Raw genomic sequence first — 20,267 nt, 5'->3', positions numbered from 1 at the left:
TGCTGTAAAACAGATGATCAGGTTTATAATCGCATCAATCTACTTAATTTAATTTATCATATTAAGTGTAATACGAGTTACATGTTATTTTACATCAGTCATGTTAATTCACTGTATATTTCCGTAGTTTTATTGACATTTTCATATACTTTTGAATACAGGAAAAATCAGTAAAAATAGAGGGTTTTTTTTACAGTGTATAAGAATACCTTAAAAGACTTTCTCTCTACCTGCCTGCCATGCAAATACTTTTGTATTTATTGTCTTTTTATATGATGAAGTTTTGACATATTTCTGTGTCTGTCCAATACAGTGGAATTTAGTTTGTGGAGCTCACAGCACTGAAAAAGATAACTGGAGCTGCTTTCTATACCGATGAAATAGTCGCTTTTCTTTCTTTTAACTTGAAATAGTTCTAATACTTTATTATCATTTCTACCAAAACATTACATATGTTGAGCTTCAGAACTTGTGTTGGTTGATTCCAAGGATGTTGGACATCACCTGTCATATTCCAAAACCAGGATATCTGCAGGTCTTACAAAGTCTTGAAAAGCATTGCATTTAGTTTTCCTCTATAAAAGTCTGAAATATTTCCTCTTTCTTACTGATACTGAAACAGGTTAGTTTAGGTTAAAAAGGTTTTCAAATTCACTGATTTAATTTGGTGAAAACTGCAGATAATTGACTGTTTAATTCAATATTTGTGACAAAAATATTACAGCTGTCTGTCACCCATAAAGACCAATTAGTGTTTGATTGGTACACTTAATTTCCTCTTACTACAGTGCAGAGTTTTAGTGATCAAATATGGTCTAAATGTTGTTTCACATCATTCACATCAATTTAATGAATATTAACAGACTCTATCAGCTCCCGGCAGCGTCTGTGTGAACACTATGAGCATCAATATTGGGCTTCAAAACCCCTAAACATGATTTAATTCTTAATACAGAACTTTTAGGCTTTCAGGCTGCTTCAGTAAAGAATCCTAACAGATGTTCCTCTTCTGCTTTTCAGAGCCTCCGTTGGTGTTTTTCTTCTTTCAATCAAGGAATCAGAGAGAGAGAGAGGAGAGCTGATGAAGAGGCTGATGATGAGGGTGAAAGAATGATCCAGGCAGTGACTGAGGACGCAGACACACTCTCATAAACAGGTAATAAACAGGTGCAGTGATGGCGGCGTGGCTTGGCCGGGTATCCTGGGGCGACGCCTGGTACAACATGTACTCCCGGTTGTTACGCACCAAACCTGTGGGCTCCATGGGTCAGAGCTCTGACGACCTCACCGAGCTGGGGGAGGGCTCGGCGATCGGACTCGCCAAGGTCCTGACCACCGTGGACCTGGTGTCGCTCGGGGTGGGCAGCTGCGTCGGCACGGGGATGTATGTGGTCGCCGGGCTGGTTGCCAAGGCGATGGCCGGGCCAGGGGTCATCCTGTCCTTCATCATTGCAGCTGTGGCCTCCATACTGTCAGGTGAGACTCTGAGATGTTATGTGATGTTTGTTTGTGTAGCAGCTCGATGGAGAGAAACATTAAACATTTACTCAACTGTCCAGAAGAAGAACTGAGATGTTCTGGCTCCAAGAGTCCAATAATGAGTCTATAAGTCTGGTGAAAATCAATCTCAGAACCCATCAGCCACCTGCCTGACGATGATTTAACCTCTAGCCAACATTTCAGGGCTTCCAGTGTATCCAGCAGATATCCAGATAACGGGCCAAGACTTCCTCTTCCGTGTTGTTGTTTGCAGTCTGATTAGCGACTTGAGACGCTCCAGACGACATTTCGACTAATCAATTTGGCTAGATATATGCATATGAATTCATATAAATTAAAAAAAGCTGATTAGGTGGAAATCATCTGAGTGTAAAGATCATAGACTGTATAAAAATATGGACGTAGTTTCCGTGACGTCACCCTTTGGTTTCTGAAGAGCGGTTTTGAAGCTCAAAGCGAGCCGCTCCGGCCGTCGCCATCTTGGCAGTGCGTGATGCTGCCTAACTCCCAGCCAATCAAAAATGGGCAAAGAGGCGGGCCGAATGGCTGAAACAAGCCACCTAGCGGCTGGCGGACCTGTCACTCAAAGCAGCCATGTCCTTCATTATGCAGAACTTTACAGCTTAATAAAATTTAAACGGGTGAGTTATAAAAAGAATCATCCCCCGTACAGTTGTCATGAAAGGGGACATTAGCTATAGAGACCAAAACCGTTGTTTGTACCAGGCTGTAAACATGTTTATTTCTGCTGTAAAGTTGGACATTTTAACATGGGGGTCTATGGGGATTGACTCGCTTTTGGAGCCTCAAGTGGCCGTTCAAGGAACTGCAGTTTTTGGCACTTCCTGTTGGCTTCATTTGGCTTCCGGAGGTTGCTGCTTGGTAAAGATACTTTTGAAAATGATGCCCTGGTACTTTACTGGAGTACTTTCACTGAAATACTCCATTAATTTAGTGACAATTTAGTGAAAATACCAAGTGAAGATTAGCCTGTAGCACTAGTTCAACCAAAATTATCCACCAAATTATATAACAATGCAAATCATCCATCATTACTACTATAGCACAGCATAAAGAGAATATAATACATAATAACTATGATAAATCAGCACCCAGTTTACAAACGGTTGTTTTTTCTCTCAGGGTTTCATGCAGTCTGCTCTTAAAAAACGTGTAATACAGTGTACTTGTGTGTGTTTTTAAAGGCGTTTGCTATGCAGAGTTTGGCGTCCGAGTCCCCAAGACGACCGGCTCGGCCTACACCTACAGCTACGTGACGGTCGGGGAGTTTGTGGCGTTTTTCATTGGCTGGAACTTGATCCTGGAGTATCTGATTGGCACGGCGGCGGGGGCGTCGGCTCTCAGCAGCATGTTCGACTCTCTGGCCAATCACAGCATCAGTAACTACATGATAACACACCTGGGCACGCTCAGAGGACTCGGTTAGTACGATAAGTGTGTTTGTCATTTTTTCAGCACATTAAAGAGCAAATTAACAAATCTAGATGTTTGTTTTTGTTCTAAAGGGAAAAATACTCAACTTTCTTTAGAAACAGACGTATAACTGCCAATATACACAGTAATAAACGCAATCAATTGATAATATAATTAAGTTATTGTAAATATAATTTACTGACTCTTGTGTGTTTTGTTACTAAAGCATCAGGAAGCATTTGAAAGTGGACTCATTTACATTTATTTACATAAATACAGTTTTCAGTTCAGTTTTATTTCAGTAGGCCTATTATGTGATACAACTGAGTTTACATAGAACCACAACCAGCATTAGCAGGAAACAAATCTGAGATTTTGAGAATAAATATTAAGAGATAAAGTTGTAATTTTACAAGAAAAGGTCTCGGTAATATGAGAATAAAGTTGTGATTTTGATATTTGAGAATAAATGTACCATGAATAATATGACTTTATACTCCAATTAACTCTTATAACTCTAATTATATATATATATATATATATATGAATAAAAGTAACAGCAACAACCGCAGCTGATTCCAGTTTATCCACAAAAACTTTCTGTGTTTTGGGTACCACTCTCAAATAAAATACACTTTATAAAAAGTTTATAAGTTGTAACAAATTATTGGTTGATGCATTATTTATCCATAATAAACCATTTGCAAGAACAACTTTTGGTCTTGTAGTAAAAAATTACTTTATCCTTTTACTTACTTCCCCTTAAATGGTCAATTTGACCACTTTAATTTTGGAAGAGAGTAGCAGAGCATCAGCATCAACGTCAATGTATTAAAAACTAAAAAAAAACATAACTTATTAAAATGTATACCTGGAGAAGTAACAGGAAGATAGGAAACAGGGACAGGAAAGGGATTATGTCTTATTAATCATATGACAGATCTGTAAATAACTACAAAATCATTTTTAACCAAAGTAAAAACACTGAAATAAAGAAAATATAGATTTTTCTTGGCAAATGGGAGGACTTGTTAATTAAAGTTTCATACTCAGAGATAATGTGTACCTTTTAAAACCTTTTATAAACTACACTTTGTTAAAAAATGGCAGCCATTTTTGACTTGAACATGATTTAAGATGTGTTTCAAGACTTGGAACTGACTTCAAACCAGAGAAATGTTTAATCTTCCTGCTCTGAACTGCAACAAGAAGTAACATGAAAAATGTTCAAAAGCTGCACGTCCCTCGCTTATTCTTACGAACCTAATCAGTCTACAATGCTTTATATGAAAGACAAGTTAAAGAACAAATATGAAATGTTCATGAATCCTGGTTTCAGTCTGGACGTCAATCTGATATTTTGATTTGTTGCGTCTGGTGAACGTACCTGACAGCAGCGTCTCATCTGACGCCATCTTAACTACAACATGTGAGAGGTGTTTGTCATCCTTTCAGTGTTTCTAAGTTCTGCTGCGTCTCTGTGTGTCTCAGGTAAAGGTGAGGACACCTACCCCGACCTGCTGGCTCTCTTCATCGCCCTGCTGGTCACAGTCGTCGTCGCCCTCGGCGTGCGTAACTCGGTGGGCTTCAACAACGTCCTGAACGTGGTCAACATGGTGGTCTGGGTCTTCATGATCATCGCCGGACTGTTTTTCCTCTCCGCCAGTAACTGGGAGGCCGGCAGGTTCCTGCCCTACGGTTGGTCAGGGGTGAGATGCTCCGCCTCTCTAGTTGAACGTGATTGGTTCAAATTAAACTTCAGGTTGGATAAAATGACCGAAAAGTCACCCAGAGAATGAAATGAAGGCACAGTCCCAACAGTTCTAGTGTCAGATGTAACAGATCATTTAAAGCATAAACTTCAGTGACGTGTTGTTCCTGTTCAGGTGATGAAAGGCGCAGCGACCTGCTTCTACGCCTTCATCGGTTTCGACATCATTGCGACGACAGGAGAGGAGGCCAAAAACCCCAACACCTCCATCCCGTACGCCATCACCGCCTCGCTGGTCACCTGCCTCACTGCCTACGTGTCGGTCAGTGATGTGCATGTGAAACAATTAATTGATTAGATAATAATCGACAAACAATTATCAACAATTTGAATAAAACAATTAAACGTTTAAGTCATTTTGCTTGCAGACGTTCCAAATGTTTTCTGGTTGCAGCTTCTTTTCCTGCTTGTTCTTTGTTTTATATCATTGTAAATGTAATATTTTTGGGGTTTGGACTGTTTGGACAAACGAGCTGTTTTAAGACGTTACCCTGGAGACTGAGATATTGTGATGGGCAGTTAATAATGAAAGTAAGTTGCAGCCCTAATTTTAACATGAAGGAAAAAGTCTAAAATACAGTTATTGTATTTTTTCAAACATTTATCATCTCCTTAGATAAACCAATATTGGTTTTCAGCTGACATTTATATTTTTTGGATGGAAATTTATATTGTTCAATGTTCTTGTCAATACTGGAAAATTTATTCAAGTTGTTTTCTAAAAAGATCTTCAGAAGCGATTAGAAGTGAGTGTGTGTCTCCTCCAAAACTTGTTTGACTCATCTGTGACACTAAAATTCTCCTTTGAAACCAATTTTAACCAAATGCTAAGTGTGTAAGCAACTACTTAAAGGGGACCTTATCTTATACTGAGCAGTGGAACCTGTCTTTTCCTCTCGCTCAGTGATGAATATTTGGCACGACCCCCTTTTTATGAAAACCACAGATCTTAAAAAACATGGACTTCTGTGATGTTACACATCAGTTTCTGAAAAAAAAGTAAAGCCTCACCATTGTCTCATTTGTTTGTTTGGAGCTAGAAAATACAAATTTGGCCAAAGACGGAAGAGCATGCGTTAAACTGTCAATGTAGCGAACACGACCCCGAACATATTCAACCACAGTCTTGTTGAGCAGCATCTAGTGGTCGTTGGAGGAACTGCACGTTAAAGGACTCAAAAAGATGAGAACCTGCTAATCTGAAATCAAACTTATTTCAGTGTCTTTATCAATATTTGAGCTTTTCTTTACCAGCTCGAGTAGAGAAGGACACACAGTATTGTACTAGTGACAATGACTGAACACTTCCGTTCCTCCTCTCCTTCCTCTCTTCTATACAGGTGAGTGTGATCCTGACTCTCATGGTTCCCTACAACCTGATCGACGGCTCGGCTCCTCTCATGGAGATGTTCGCGGTGCACGGCTTCCTGTGGGGGAAGTACACCGTGGCTGTGGGCTCCATAGCGGGACTCACCGTCTCTCTGCTGGGCTCCTTGTTCCCCATGCCGAGGGTCATCTACGCCATGGCCCGAGACGGACTGCTGTTCAAGTGAGAGCCATACAAACACACACGGAGGTGGACTTTGTTCTTACTGACCTCCTAAAAAGGTTAACGCCATGATGAATGTGTCTGCAGGTTCCTGTCACATGTGTCTGCGCTCACACACACTCCGACGGTGGCGTGCGTGGTGTCGGGGTGCTTCGCGGCCCTCCTCGCTCTGCTGGTGAGCCTGAGGGACCTGATCGAGATGATGTCCATCGGCACCCTGCTGGCCTACACTCTGGTCAGCGTGTGCGTGCTGTTACTGCGCTACCAGCCCGACGAACACGCCGACACACACCAGTTCAGCTCCGGCGAGGACATGGACGGCCTGAAGCACCGGGACGACGGCGCCGTTCCCGCCAAAGACGACCAGATGCTGATCGGAGACGCTGACGGTTCGTCCTCCTACCACGCCGGCGGCAGCGAGGGAGACGGAGACGACTCAGAGTTCCACACGGGCCACGCCTCACTGCTGAAAAGGCTTCTGGGAGGTCATTACTACACCCTGCGACTGCGGCTGGGAATGCCCGATGCGTCGGCCCGGCCCACCCCCGCAACCGGCCGCATAGTGACCCGCTGCACCCTCCTCCTCTTCATCATGTCCTTCCTCCTCTGGTCCACCATCATATTCGGTGTTGAGCAGGGAACGGGGGCTGGGGCGGTGGTTTCAGGCCTGATGGCCACACTGATGGCGGGATCCTTGGCGAAGCTTTTGATCATGATTTTACAGCAGCCAGAGAGTGGGCGGAGCCTGCCCTACATGGCGCCATGCGTGCCCTTTGTTCCCGCGGCTGCCATATTGGTCAACAGCTACCTCATGCTCAAACTGTCTCCCCTCACCTGGGCCAGATTCACCATCTGGTGCATCATAGGTGAGTTGCATTGAAACAGGTCTGATTATTGATCAGTAAAAGTCAGCAATAATGCACAAGAGGGTGTCCTGATATAAGAAAATAATGAACAAAGCGGAGACAACTGTTATTTTCTATAATGGTACGTCTCAGAGTGCGTTACAGCCAATAATCAAAGGAAAACATAAAGTGTGTTTGTAGTCAGTGTATTTGTTAGCTTAGCTTCACCAGTGAGAGTTAAGATCTGTGCTGTTGCTATGGTTACCTGCAGTTTATTATACCTTCTGCACTGATCAGTGATGGTAGTTAAACTGTTGACCAGGACTATCACTTGACAGCCAATCAGAAACAAGTATTTTCTCGTTTCCTTTGTATAAATGTAGTTATTTGCAGTTTTTTTTTATACAGTACTGTGCAAATGTTTTAGCCATTAAAAATAAAGAGAAGACACTTTAAGAATAATGCATGAATAGTTTTAGTATGACAAGCATGACAATTAACTTGATACAAAGTTCAGTAAACAGCAGAAACATAAAGTGAATCAATCAATCAATAAACAGCAGCAGTTCTTCTCAGTGTTTCAGCTACTCGGCAGGTCGGTTGTTCCTGCATCTCGGAGAAGTTGCCACAGTTCTTCTTCTGTCTCTTCATGTTAATCCCAGACTGGACTCCTTGTTTTTCTTGTAGCTGAAGATTGATCTTTATGACTCTGGCTGGATGTTTGGGCTCGTTGTCGTGCTGCAGATGATCAGACGCCTCCATGATGCTGCTGCATTATTGAGAAGAATCTAAAGAGTCTAAAACTTTTGCACAGTTCTGTACTTTGAATCCCTTTTTGAGCTGAAATTGAGCCAAATCTCAGGGAGATTCATTCAATTAAGGAAAAGGAAGTTCTCAGGAATAAATGATCTCAAGATGTAAATTGTTCCGTGAATTTGTGATAACATGCAACACATGTTTTGGTGCTTAACATATATTATGCATCAGAGGTAAGTTAAGCCACCAGCAGTTACATTCACAAACCAATGCTGTGGCAATGTAATGTAATATTAGAAATATGTATTGTATGTGATCAGATCAGTTACGTTTCATCTGTAAAATTTATTTAGATTTCACATTTTTAGCTGATGATGTGTTTTTATTTTTGACAGATTCAACTTCAGCCTCTGTTTGTTTGTTCATGAATGGGACTGAAAGATGAGAGATTACATTACTTCAGTATACGACCTTTACAAGGAAAATCTAGCTGGAGCATCAACATCTGTTAGTCAGATGGTTTCAGCTGCTTTAAGAGTTGCACCGGTGCTTATTTCACATCCTCACATCCTTTAAGACGTCTTCCTGTTGGTTTTAGTGCACCGTCAGCAAAGGATGAGATAACAAGACTCCTTCAGGTCGAGACGTTTGCTGCCGTTCGCTCCCGACACAGTAAACATTTAATCCTTTGTTAGACTGTTTTCATGTCAGTCAACACTGTGTTAAACTGCACAAGAAATATTACAAATAGGGCCACAACTAATTATTTTCATTATTGATTAATCTGCTGATGCTTTAATCAATTAATCAATCAATCATTTTGTCTATGTAGTGTCAGAAAGTAGAGAAATGTCTTATGTTGTTTGACCAACCCAATGTACTGATCATCACATGTGAGTATCTGAAACCAGTAAATCTGTCAGCAAATTTGCTTAAAAATTGACTAAAACAATTATTTGATTATTAAAATAGTTGCTCAACTAATTGATTAATTAGGCAATTGTTGCAGCTCTGATTATAAACTCACATAACATGTTGGTTCACAGTGTTGGCATAGTCATATTTGCGTTTTTTAAAAAGAGAAAGACATAGAAAGTGTCAAATTAAGAGTAGCTCTAGAAGGTTTTTAGGGGGCAGAGAGTAGAACATACTGTACCTACTGTACATATGAAGCTGTGCATCCAGACTTGTTACATCTGCAGTTGGTTGGCAGATGAAAACAGAGTAAAACCCTTAAGACTTCCCAGCTGGACGGTCTCTGAGCCTGACGTCTCTACCTGCGCTCCAACCGTCTGAGTCTGATGCTTTAAACATGTCTGTCTGTCCTCAGGTCTGTTGATCTACTGTTGCTATGGAGTGTGGCACAGCACGCTAGAGCTCAACGCCCGGGAGGAGCAGGCACACGCCAGCTCCTACCAGCGCTATGACGACCACCTCGACGACACCTTCTCCCCCTGTGATGAACTTTACCCCCAGGAGCAGGACGAGAGACCCTATCAGGGCTGGTCTGCCCCGGAAGAGAGGGGCAGCCACGGCCAGCGGCAGGAGAACCAGTATGAGGAACAAGAGGGAGAGCAATATGAGGATAACAGTGACCAGTATGGATACCAGTCTGGTCCAGCGGGTCAGCACACGACCAGAGGTTACAGGTCCAGGGGAAGGACCAATCACGGCTTTGAAGAGGAGGATTAAATACAGGATGTTTTGCTGCCCTAAATGGACAAAATCAAAGAATCAAAGAATGAATAAAACTTTGAAAGCGCCTTTTATGTGAGACACTAAATCAAAAACTCTCCAAGACAAGTGAAGTCATATCATAAGATTTTATTCTAATATCTACCAGGGAACCTCTCCCTTCAGTGTGGAAACCTGGCTTTGATCTCATGGGAGGAGAGTGGATATGATGGGCACCTCCCATCACAGATGTTTCACTGAATGAGGCTCAAAGCAGCTGCAGAAGCTTCAGTACATTCTGGTGTCTGCAGCCACCTCGCATGACCAACAACAACCTCTCTTACCCGTTTCTTACAGTACTGTCGGCCTTCATTTCCTCATGCAACATTCATGCACATATCAGTGTCCCCAGTACGAAAGGTCATCCTGTGAAGTGACATTTTAGCAGTGGTGGAAGAAGTATTCAGATCCTTTACTTAAGTAGAAGTACTAGTACAACAATGTCAAAATACTCCACTACAAGTAAAAGTCCTGCATGAAAAATCCTTCTATTATGAGCTTGATGTAGTTAAAGTATTGCAGTAAAAGTACATAAGTATTATGAGCTTGATGTAGTTAAAGTATTGCAGTAAAAGTACATAAGTATTATGAGCTTGATGTAGTTAAAGTATTGCAGTAAAAGTAGTGGTTTGGTCCCTCTGACTGATATATTATTATATATGACATCATTAGATTATTAATAGTGAAGCATCAGTGTTAGAGCAGCATGTTACTGTTGTAGCTGCTGGAGGTGGAGCTAGTTTACACTACTTTATATACAGTTAGCTAGTTTAGTCCAGTGGTTCCCAACCTAGGGGTCGGGCCCCTCCAAAGGGTCAGCAGATAAATCTGAGGGGTGGTGAGATGATTAATGGGAGAGGAAAGAAGAAAAAACAAAGTTCTGATACACAAATCTGTTTTCAGTTTTTGGACTTTTTCTCTAATCTTTGATTTTTGCTGAAATATTGGATCATTTGAACATTTATTGAAATGAAAGCATGTGAGAAGTTTAGAGGGAAAAATCACTATTTGGTGGAGCTGTTAACAACTCATAGACATGTGAAATGTGACCCCGACTACACACTGCTTTTTGTAAGACATCAAAAGACAAAAAAGGTTGGAAACCACTGGTTTCATCTTTAACAATGTGTTGTATTTTAAAAGCTTGTTATATTATCCATTGTGTCAAATCTTCATCTGAAAAGTAACTAAAGCTGTTAAATAAATGTAGTGGAGTAGAAAGTACAATATTTCCCTCTGAATGTAGTGGAGTGGAAGAATAAATTGTACTTAAATACAGTACTTGAGTAAATGCACTTAGTTATTTTCCACCACTGCAAATCTTGGGACAGTCATGAATTGATTGTCTTCACTTTCAACAATCTCCACTGACATCGAAAACACAACCAACCTCAATCTTTCCAGTTTTTCTGAACTGCTGTTGGCTTCTGATGACGTGTGGCGTTCCTGAGAGGTGTCCGACTCCTTACTTATTTTATCCCCTGTGATATGTTCCATATATAAAAAGAAATTGCTGTTTGTTGGCAGACAGCAGAAATGCTCCAGAGGTAGAAATAATCTCATTGATTAAGTTGAACCTCAGCGGAGCCAAAGAACCATTGTTTTTACTGGTAAACCTGAATGGAAAAGGTAGAAATTCACAATCCTCCCAGTTTTCCAGTAACAGACATGAAAATATTGGCTTCTTCTTCTCTTGTTTTCTGTCTATTATTACTTTACCACAAACAACTTTTTTTTTTTAGCCCACTGATTATCGTGACCAATAAGACGACTTTTATCTCGGAGCCTCTGGCGTGACTGACCCAGCTGGTATTTTCTTCTGCAGGTTATGGATTTTAAATGAATGTTTTCCTCTCTGCTTCCTTTGGCTCGTTTTTCCTCCGTCTCATGTTTTGTGGACTCTCAGAGACCCTGAATGCCACACATTGATTTTTGCTGTTTCTCTGGTTTTGTTTGTTTGCTTTGTTTACGGTCGTGACGGTGCGCTGGCATTTCTAAACGTCTCTATGGTAACCCTCTGAAAGTGACCTTTGTGTTTGTATTTATCCTGTTTGGTCGAATGATATTTAACTTCCCTTAAACTTCTGCAGCAACAAAATTCTGTTAATGTGTGAAAATGAGAATCAGAATGTGTGTTTTGGTTTTTTCTTTGCATTACTGGAATAAATGTGAGTGAACTGAATAATGAGTCTTTCTCAGTAAAAAGTTATTTAAACTTTTATTATTTGTGGCACCAGCCAAAAAAAACATATAATACAGGTGCATAATATAGTTGATACATGTTGGTTATAGTGTGAATTTGTGGAGGTTTCTGTCTAAAACTGCAAAAATTACAGTTATTGGTACACAAGACAATATATTTGCATTGGATTAAATAAGAGCAATTAACCTCAATCTTTGTTCAACAAATAACTTGAATCATCTGAACTTTAATATTTTGGAAAAGCGTCAAGAAAAGAACAGTCGGCTGTTCAGACACCAGCTGTCACTTAACTATTTAACACCTTTCGACACCAACAAGCAAGAGTTTATTTTTAAATCATGTAAAAGCAAAGAACTGAACGATATACAGAAATGAAATAAAAAGGGAAATTAATGATTGAAACTAAAATGATGAAGAGACAATAAAAGATTATAATCAGAAATCTGAAGCATAACATGAAAAGTGAGCATATGTTTTGAATGTGACACTGCTGATCTGTGAGTCATGTGTTGTTGAAAACTGAGGTTAACAAAAGTACATTTTTCAGACGGGAGGTTTCGCTCTTCGGCCATCGATATACAGAAAATGAAGCATAATGATTACACACACACACACACACACACACACACACAGAGTTTGAGTTGACACACATGTTCAACATGTTAGTTGTAGAAACGTCTCTCAGAGGCAGAACTGTTGTTGTGTCGTTGTTCAGTCTGATCGGTTGAGTTAAATCAATTCGGCCAAAACCAAAGAATCAGCAGTTCAAAGAAAGAGTCCAACAAACAAACACACAAGTCTTTTATAGTGATACTTTTTTTGAACTTGGTACGTGCCAGTCTGCATCGGTGCATACTGTAAATAATGCAGTATGTAAAGAGTGCAAGACTGACAAAAACTTCCTACTCGACTTTTGCACGTTACCAAACAAACTGCAAGTGCTTGAAATAGAAACATTGACCTTCAGACAGTGGTGCAAACTCACTTTGTACTGTGACACAGTGGAGTTTCCTCAACAGGATACTGATTTTTTTCAAATATTACTACAATACTCACATGACACATGTATGTTGAAGAGTTATTGGTCTCCACTCGATATGTGTAACTGAACTTTAATTTGCATTTTTACACAGAATCAGGACTTTAAACTCACTGAGATAGTTCACAAGCCATCTGCTCGATTCAACACGACTCTCACGCCACTCAAACCACTTACTCACACTGCGCTCTCGACACTTCCTGTACATACCAAACTGCTACCTACATCCTGAAAAGACCTCTTGGAGGTTTCGGTCACCAGATATTGGTGAGAATCACTGCTGCAGTTGATAGTTGGACTACTTACTACTGAGAGTGTGCACAACTCTTATTTAAGGGTGAAACTTGACACCAAAAAGACTTGAAAGTTTCAATTAATTTAGAGGTTCAGTAAATTGGTGAGGCACTATGTTGTTACCAGAAAGTATCAGAGCAAAGTCTGTTTGCATGGTGCTAGCTAGCTTTTAGCTACATTGATAGCTTGTGTGCTATTGAGTTAGTTTGGCAACTAAAAACAAAAAGTACATATAAGATACACTGTAGTTAGTATCATGACCGACTGCAAAACACACTTCAACTCAATGAAACGTCATTTCCTGCATATTTGACTCTATTTTATGAGGTAAACTCTGCAAATATGTGTTTTTAATGGTTGACAAAGTTGAACTTAAAGGTACAATCTGTAGGATTTAGTTGCATCTAGTGGTGAGGTTGCGGATTGCAACCCTTCCAAGCATGTAAAAGAATCTACGGTGGCTGCGCAACTCGCAAAAAACACTAAAGATCCTCTCTAGAGCCGGTGTTTGGTTTGTCCATTCTGGGCTACTGTAGAAACATGGTGCTACATAGTGGCCTCTGTGATACAAAGGGCTCATTCTAAGGTAACAAAAACACAATGATTCTTAGTTTCAGGTGATTATACACTAATTAAAACATACTTATGAATATTATATTCTATTTCAGCCAAGTCTGTTCCACTAGATGCCACTAAATTCTCCACACTGGTCCATTACGACAAACACGTGGATGAGCTTTGCTTCTATTCATTTGAATTAAGTGCACAGTGTCATTTGATTATAAGGTAATAAGATTTTGTTTTGTTTGGTGACAATTTGATATCCCAAAAACTTAACTTTTGTCAGAAAATCTGGTTCTTTGGCTCCATCCAGTGAGATTTAATTCAACCAATAAGATCCTTTCAGCACCAAGAGAAGGTTTCTGTAACCGTGTGACTCCAGACGCCAAACCTCTACATCATAAACAAACATCAGCTAAATATTCAAACCGTAAAAAGATTAATGCACAGACTTGTTTAGGATCATGTACAGTCTATGAAATGAATTACAGACACCTTCCCATCATCCCTAGCGAGCCACACCTTCACACATGTGCGCTCTTGGCGTGGTTGGCGGGGGGGGTCGAACGGCATGGCCGTGCCTCGCTGTCTGGAGTAGTAGAAGCTGTTCTCCCTGCTCGGGGACCCGGGGTCGGTGCCGTGACAACACAGGATCATGGAGCCGCCCAGGAGACAGAGAGCGGAGCCGACCCAGCCGGCGTACAGAGAGAAGCCGAATGACATCAGACCCTCGGATTGGTGAACGCCGATGGGGAACCAGACTGTCGACACGATGCCGCACAGAGCTGGAAAACACATGAAGGTGGAGGAGTTAGACTAGAGATGATATCTCCTCACCCAGTTTCATTTAGAAAATGTGAAAATATAGAAAAGGTTTTTCTGAATGGAGTTCGTCCCTGAGGCTGCTGACAGGAAGCACCTGTCTGACACGTGAACCCGGGCAGGATGAGGCCTGAGCGTGACCCTCCTTCCATCCCTCCTCCATCCTGCGACAGCTGGGAAAGACCCGAGTATCCCAAAGTCATATCGACTTTGTCCTAAAACCAAAACTATCCTCTCAAATCAAAACTACTGTTTCCTGAAATCTCAACCTCCGTCTTCTAAAACTAGTCAGCAGTGTTTCCCAAATGTACAACTAATGTTTGGTGAATTCATCTACCCTGAGACTATAACTCTCAATTTACTCTCATGTGTTTTAAACCTGCAATAACAGATTGTTTTATCCACTAGTGTCCATCAGAAACAAGCTGTGAACAACTCTGACACATCATCAGCTTTTAAGTTGATATGTTGAACTTGTTAGCAAACAGTTGCTTATTTCCACATCCAGCAGTTACGGAGCAACATTATCATTCATGTGGAGTCGTGTTTCTGTCCAGCTGGTGAATGTGAGTCCAATATTCACTCTCTTTTAGCTCTGTTTTTACTCTCTACCAACTCCTGAGGGAAATATCTGGATCTTTAGCTGCTAAATGCTCCACTATGTTCACCAGCTAGTCTACAGCTAACTGTGTCTGTTTGGTGCTGAGCAGGTAGTGTACAGTGGCTTTTTACAGCTTTTTCTCTAAAAAACGACGCTATGAGACGCTGAGAGTGAACCAGAACAGTAAAGTTGCAGCCGGACAGATAAACAATGAGCTGAAACTCACTATAAAGCTCCGTAAAGCCGAGAGGAGCTGCAGAGTCACTGATAATTCTCTGTAGGTTCATCACTACGAATGTATGTGACTGCAGCATCTTTAAAGAGCAACTTAACATCAGCTGAAAATATTGTTTTAGTGGTTTAACGTCTCGTCTTGCTGCAGTGAAATCTTACCTTTCAGCCTGGTGTTAAGTTACTCTTTTTAATTACTCTGTTTATCTATTTATCTAATATCTTGTTGACATTGTTTGCAGAATAACTAGACAATCACAGCACAAAAAACATTTTCCCTAATGGCCTTAAATATAAAACTGTTGACAGGATACCTCTAATTAATTATTACTCTTTATATAATGAATTTTATATATCAAGAACATTTTGTGGCATTGTGTCTTTTTAATACAACCACAGGGTGCCAAAGACATACATTTTTAATGGCTTTCAGACTGGTGTCTGTGGATTTTAACTTTGGTTCGCTGCTTTATAAAACCTTGAAAATGCATTAAAACTGTAATTCCCTCAGAAGAAAGAATCATTAGACATGTGACCTTCTGATCAATATCTAGTCCCACAAAAACACAAGATCTGTCTATTTGTAGCATGCAATAGGTTGCATAAGTGCTATACTTTTATTTATATGGTATTATTAGCTTGTTTTGCTCTTATTTAACACCCTATTTTAAAGTTTTTATAAAAATTCAGTGTGCAACATGCGTTCCCTGTTTGTTTCAGGCTTTAGAAACTGCAGAGAAAAGATTGAAAGTCAGGAAAAAAATGTTTCTTTTATGACATACAATGATCTTATATGCTTTTAGTGGTCTTTTAATGGTCTTAACACTCAGTGAGTATTAACTCGATGTGATATTTTGATGTTTATTTCACACAGTTTTTGTTTTACACCGTGTTTCTGTGCTGTTGCTACGCCACCATGTTGGCCCTGAAATCTCTGAAATAACAAGTTTAACCTAATCTATTGATTTAGTTGTACTGTATTAAATCAGTGTAGCTTTGTCCGTGTGTGTGTGTGTGTGTGTGTGTGTGTGTGTGTGTGTGTGTGTGTGTGTGTGTGTGTGTGTGTAGCAGGTATTCCTCATGTCCCCCATAACGTAAATCATTCATTTTAGGGTGAAGACTTGGTTTAAGGTCAAGGTAAGGTTAGGATAAGTCTCCAGGAAATGAATGTAAGTCTCTGTAATGTCCTCTGAAGTGATGGAAACATGACTGTGTGTGTGTGTGTGTGTGTGTGTGTGTGTGTGTGCGTGTGTGTCGGGGGGAGGAAGAGGGTCTCTCCTCACCCATGAGGATTATGAGGACGCCTCCCACTCGGGCTCGGCGCAGCTTGATGGCAGACGTGTCGTTCTGCAGCCGGACGAAGGGCATCCCCATGAGCACCAGCAGCATCGCAGGGAGACCGAGAAGACACGCGCACACCATCAGAGCACGAGACGTCTGGATGTAGGCTGAGAGAGAGAGAGAGACGGGGGATAGAGAGAGAGAGAGAGAGACGGGGGAGAGAGAGAGAGAGAGACAGGGGAGAGAGAGAGAGAGACAGACAGATCTTCAGAAACTGTCCGATCTATGTGGGGAGAAAAGTCAATGTGCAGTAAAAGCTGCAAAATATATGAAGTCTTGTCATAATCTGAGAGAAATAAGCTCTGTAGTAAATGTTTCTGTGTGATTACATCTGTAAAAAAAATGCCTTTTATTATATTATATTTAATATTATTATTTATATTTACATGTTATTGTAAAATTATTAATCATCTGTCAATGTTTCTGTACTGCTTTGGCAACGTGGATTTCTGATCCGTCAATAAAGCTTATTTGAATTTGAATTTAAGAGAGAGAGAGAGACAGAGAGAGAGACAGAGAGAGAGAGAGACAGAGAGAGAGACAGAGAGAGAGAGAGAGAGAGAGAGATAGAGAGAGAGAGAGAGAGAGAGAGAGGTTTTATAACTGGAGCATCTGTTTAGTTTAAAATTTTCAACACAGTTCACCTCTGGCACCCTCTCTGTCAGACAGCCAGTTATAGTCAGGAATGCACACACACACACACACACACACATACACACACACACACACACACACACACACACACACACACACACACACACACACAGCATCACTGAACTGAACCCATTGATCCATTGATTGATCTAAACCACACACACACATTGAGCATCGTCTACTTTCTCTCTTGAGACTGACTTTGTTCTATTTTTAGATCATGTTCTCTATTCAACCTTTTATTCCCTCTTTACTGTTATCAGCTGTTTTTAATATCTGTATTATCTTCTTTATCTCCTGATGATTTCATCTCTTTTTATCTGTAGTTTTCTATTGTTAATTGTATTTTTTTTCTTTTTAAATATCTTTTTTGTTTGTTTTTAGTACCTTTCTCTGTAAAACACTCTGAGCTGCATTTTATGTTATGAAAGGTTCTATATAAATAAGGTTTATAATAATAATAATAATTATTATTATTATTGATCCTGTAATCATCTTGTATATTTCCTAAATTATTATATTTATTATCATCCCTATATGGCACATGATCCCATATTGTAAATACACCTTATTTATTTATTGTAAACACCACAAAAATGTACAGTAAACATATTCAGACACAAGACACGACTATTTCTGACCAGTTTATATCTGATTTTAATGATTATGTATCTGATTTTAGTGACTTTTAGTGACTTTTATTGGCGTCTCATCTGTCATATATGTTGGATGATATTTTGCTTCCATGTCTGCTGAGTGTGAAGTGGGAGGGACCAAAAAAAAGGCGCCTTTTCTTTCTGAATACTTAATACTGACAAAGCTGTTTTTACCATATTTTAAACACTTTTTAAGTGCTGATATGCAGATAAATTTAAAGTATTTCTGAATGTATTTTCTGGAACGACAGATCAGCAGGTTGAGGATTATCATCAAGGCGCTCAGTTCATAACTTTTTGGCACAAAAAGAGAAATTATGTGAATATATTTTTGTTTTTCAGATTTGTCCAAAACAGTTTGAACTTCACTCAAATTACCACCATCTGTGTGTTTCAAATAGAGCTGCAGCGATTAGTCGATTCATCATTTTAAGTCATTTTTTAAGAAAAAATCTTCTTTAAATGTGGATATTTTCTGGTTTCTTTAGTCCTCTGTGACAGTAAACTGAACATATTTGGGTTTTGGACAAAACAAAACATTTTAAGTTGCATCTAATCGATTAATCGAGAACACACACAAACATACTTATGTATAATATGTACAATGGTTTAAAATTAAGACCAATTCACACAAAGTAAATTATACTTTTAAACATTACAGTAATTTATATGTGTGATAATACCCCCCCCCCCCCTCACCGGGCAGGGTGAGGATCTGGTTGAGGGCCACGCAGTGGTAGAGCGCCGGGGAGATGACGCACTCGGCCCAGAGGCCCCGGGAGCCCAGCTCGTCCATGCGGATGCAGGTGGCCACCGTGTAGTCGCAGGTCCGGACCCAGTCGTTGGTGGCCGTGGCGATGATGACCCCGACCCAGCCCGCGCAGCTCGCCGCGCTGCCGGTGATCTGCCTGCACATGTGCGCCATGGAGAGCCGCCGTGCGCCTTTACGCACAGAAATCACTTCGCTCTTCAAATTCGGATTGTTGTAATATTTGTCCTTTTATATCTGCAGTTGTATGAATTTAAAAGTGGAGTTTAGAGTTCCAGAAACTGAAAAACAAGAATATTTTCTGCGTTTGGAAAAGATTAAAAACGCAAAACTTAATGAACATACGTGTTTTTTTCTCTTCCAAGTTAATAAAAAATACGGAGATGAGCAGCGATATTCCGATAGATCTGTACAGTCCTCACTTTCTATAAATATAAAGATTCTTCTCTGCTTCTAATGTGATAAAAATATTTTAAATCCTTTAAAAAAAAAGGTGGAAATTACACAGAAATCCTTCTGTCCCGTCAGTGCGCAACAGGCTGGTTCGCAGAAAAATGCCTAGAATAAGATTTATCATGGGGTGTGGTGAACAACAACACACTGTAACCCTCAGTCAGAACTTTAAGCCAATCAGAGGGCATGTGAGATCCTAACCTAAACCAGATATGGTGAGATAAGACAGACAAGCTGGAAGAAAACAACAAAAACGAAACGCTGCAGTTTCAGTCTGACCTGAAATATTTGAGTCATGTCCACATTTACAGTCTCATATCTCAAAAAAAAAAAAAGGAATCAGGAAGGAAAACAGTGACTTGAATTCAAATGAGCAGAATTTATAAAACACAGACATCCTGGTTTCAACTCACCTGCCTCACTGTAGCCCTCTGCTGGTTCTTCATCCTCCATCCTCATCATCTAAAAACACCTTCAACCCTTCTCTCCGCCTCGTGTCACTCAATAACATAAAACAACCTCTTTGATTAGTTGTTCATTTATTAAATAATTTCAAGCAAGATACCATAAAAATGTGACGATTAAAGACACCAGCCTCTACCCTGATAGTGACTCTTTTTTTTTTTTTTAATCCACAGACATGTTTTTGTCCAGAATATAGTGATATAAAACATTAAACTTTCATTAATCACTTACAAAGTCTACGTATTATTATTATTTTTTTTATTTTTATTTTTTTTTTACACACACCGGTTATGTTAGCTACGGGATAGATTTGTCATTGACATCACGTTCTAAAAAAACTAAATAGACAAATTTATATATTAAATGTTCAAAATCCTTCATGAAATAGCTTCAAATTTACACTCTCCAGCGTCATGTAAAATATACACAAAGTTACAAAAATCGTCCCGTCTCCTGCTACAGTCAGAAGGCCCAAAACCGATGAAATGTCTTCTGGGCTCCGGTATCTTCTTGCTTCCTCCTCCTCCTCCTCCTCCTCCTCCTCCTCTGTTCTCCTCCTCCTCCTCCTCCTCTGTTCTCCTAAGGCCAC

At 40.1% G+C, this 20,267-nt stretch overlaps 2 protein-coding genes across 2 annotated transcripts; one reads left to right on the top strand and one right to left on the bottom strand.

The window, feature by feature from the left end:
* Positions 1 to 10,025, top strand: slc7a14b (solute carrier family 7 member 14b). Its single transcript, XM_044338856.1, has 7 exons — positions 1 to 1,476; positions 2,706 to 2,942; positions 4,426 to 4,643; positions 4,821 to 4,967; positions 6,046 to 6,254; positions 6,342 to 7,120; positions 9,186 to 10,025. The coding sequence occupies exons 1-7, from the start codon at positions 1,176 to 1,178 to the stop codon at positions 9,545 to 9,547; spliced, it is 2,253 nt and encodes a 750-aa protein (XP_044194791.1). The 5' UTR covers positions 1 to 1,175; the 3' UTR covers positions 9,548 to 10,025.
* Positions 10,026 to 11,851: 1,826 nt separating this feature from the next.
* On the bottom strand, positions 11,852 to 19,374 carry cldn11b (claudin 11b). Its single transcript, XM_044339889.1, is given in 4 exon segments — positions 11,852 to 14,246; positions 14,248 to 14,471; positions 16,624 to 16,788; positions 18,691 to 19,374. Coding segments are annotated over 4 exon segments (651 nt in total). The 5' UTR covers positions 18,917 to 19,374; the 3' UTR covers positions 11,852 to 14,210.
* Between the last annotated feature and the right edge of the window lie 893 nt (positions 19,375 to 20,267).

Source organism: Thunnus albacares, chromosome 21 (genome assembly GCF_914725855.1).
Source record: "Thunnus albacares chromosome 21, fThuAlb1.1, whole genome shotgun sequence".
Lineage (NCBI taxonomy): Eukaryota > Metazoa > Chordata > Actinopteri > Scombriformes > Scombridae > Thunnus > Thunnus albacares.
This window is presented reverse-complemented; position numbering and strand designations above follow the sequence as displayed.

Coding starts and splice junctions, on each gene's coding strand:
- slc7a14b (XM_044338856.1), top strand. CDS start 1,176: ATGGCGGCGTGGCTTGGCCGGGTATCCTGGGGCGACGCCTGGTACAAC. Junction 4,644..4,820: donor TGCCCTACGGTTGGTCAGGG/GTGAGATGCTCC, acceptor GTTCCTGTTCAG/GTGATGAAAGGCGCAGCGAC. Junction 4,968..6,045: donor GCCTCACTGCCTACGTGTCG/GTCAGTGATGTG, acceptor TCTTCTATACAG/GTGAGTGTGATCCTGACTCT.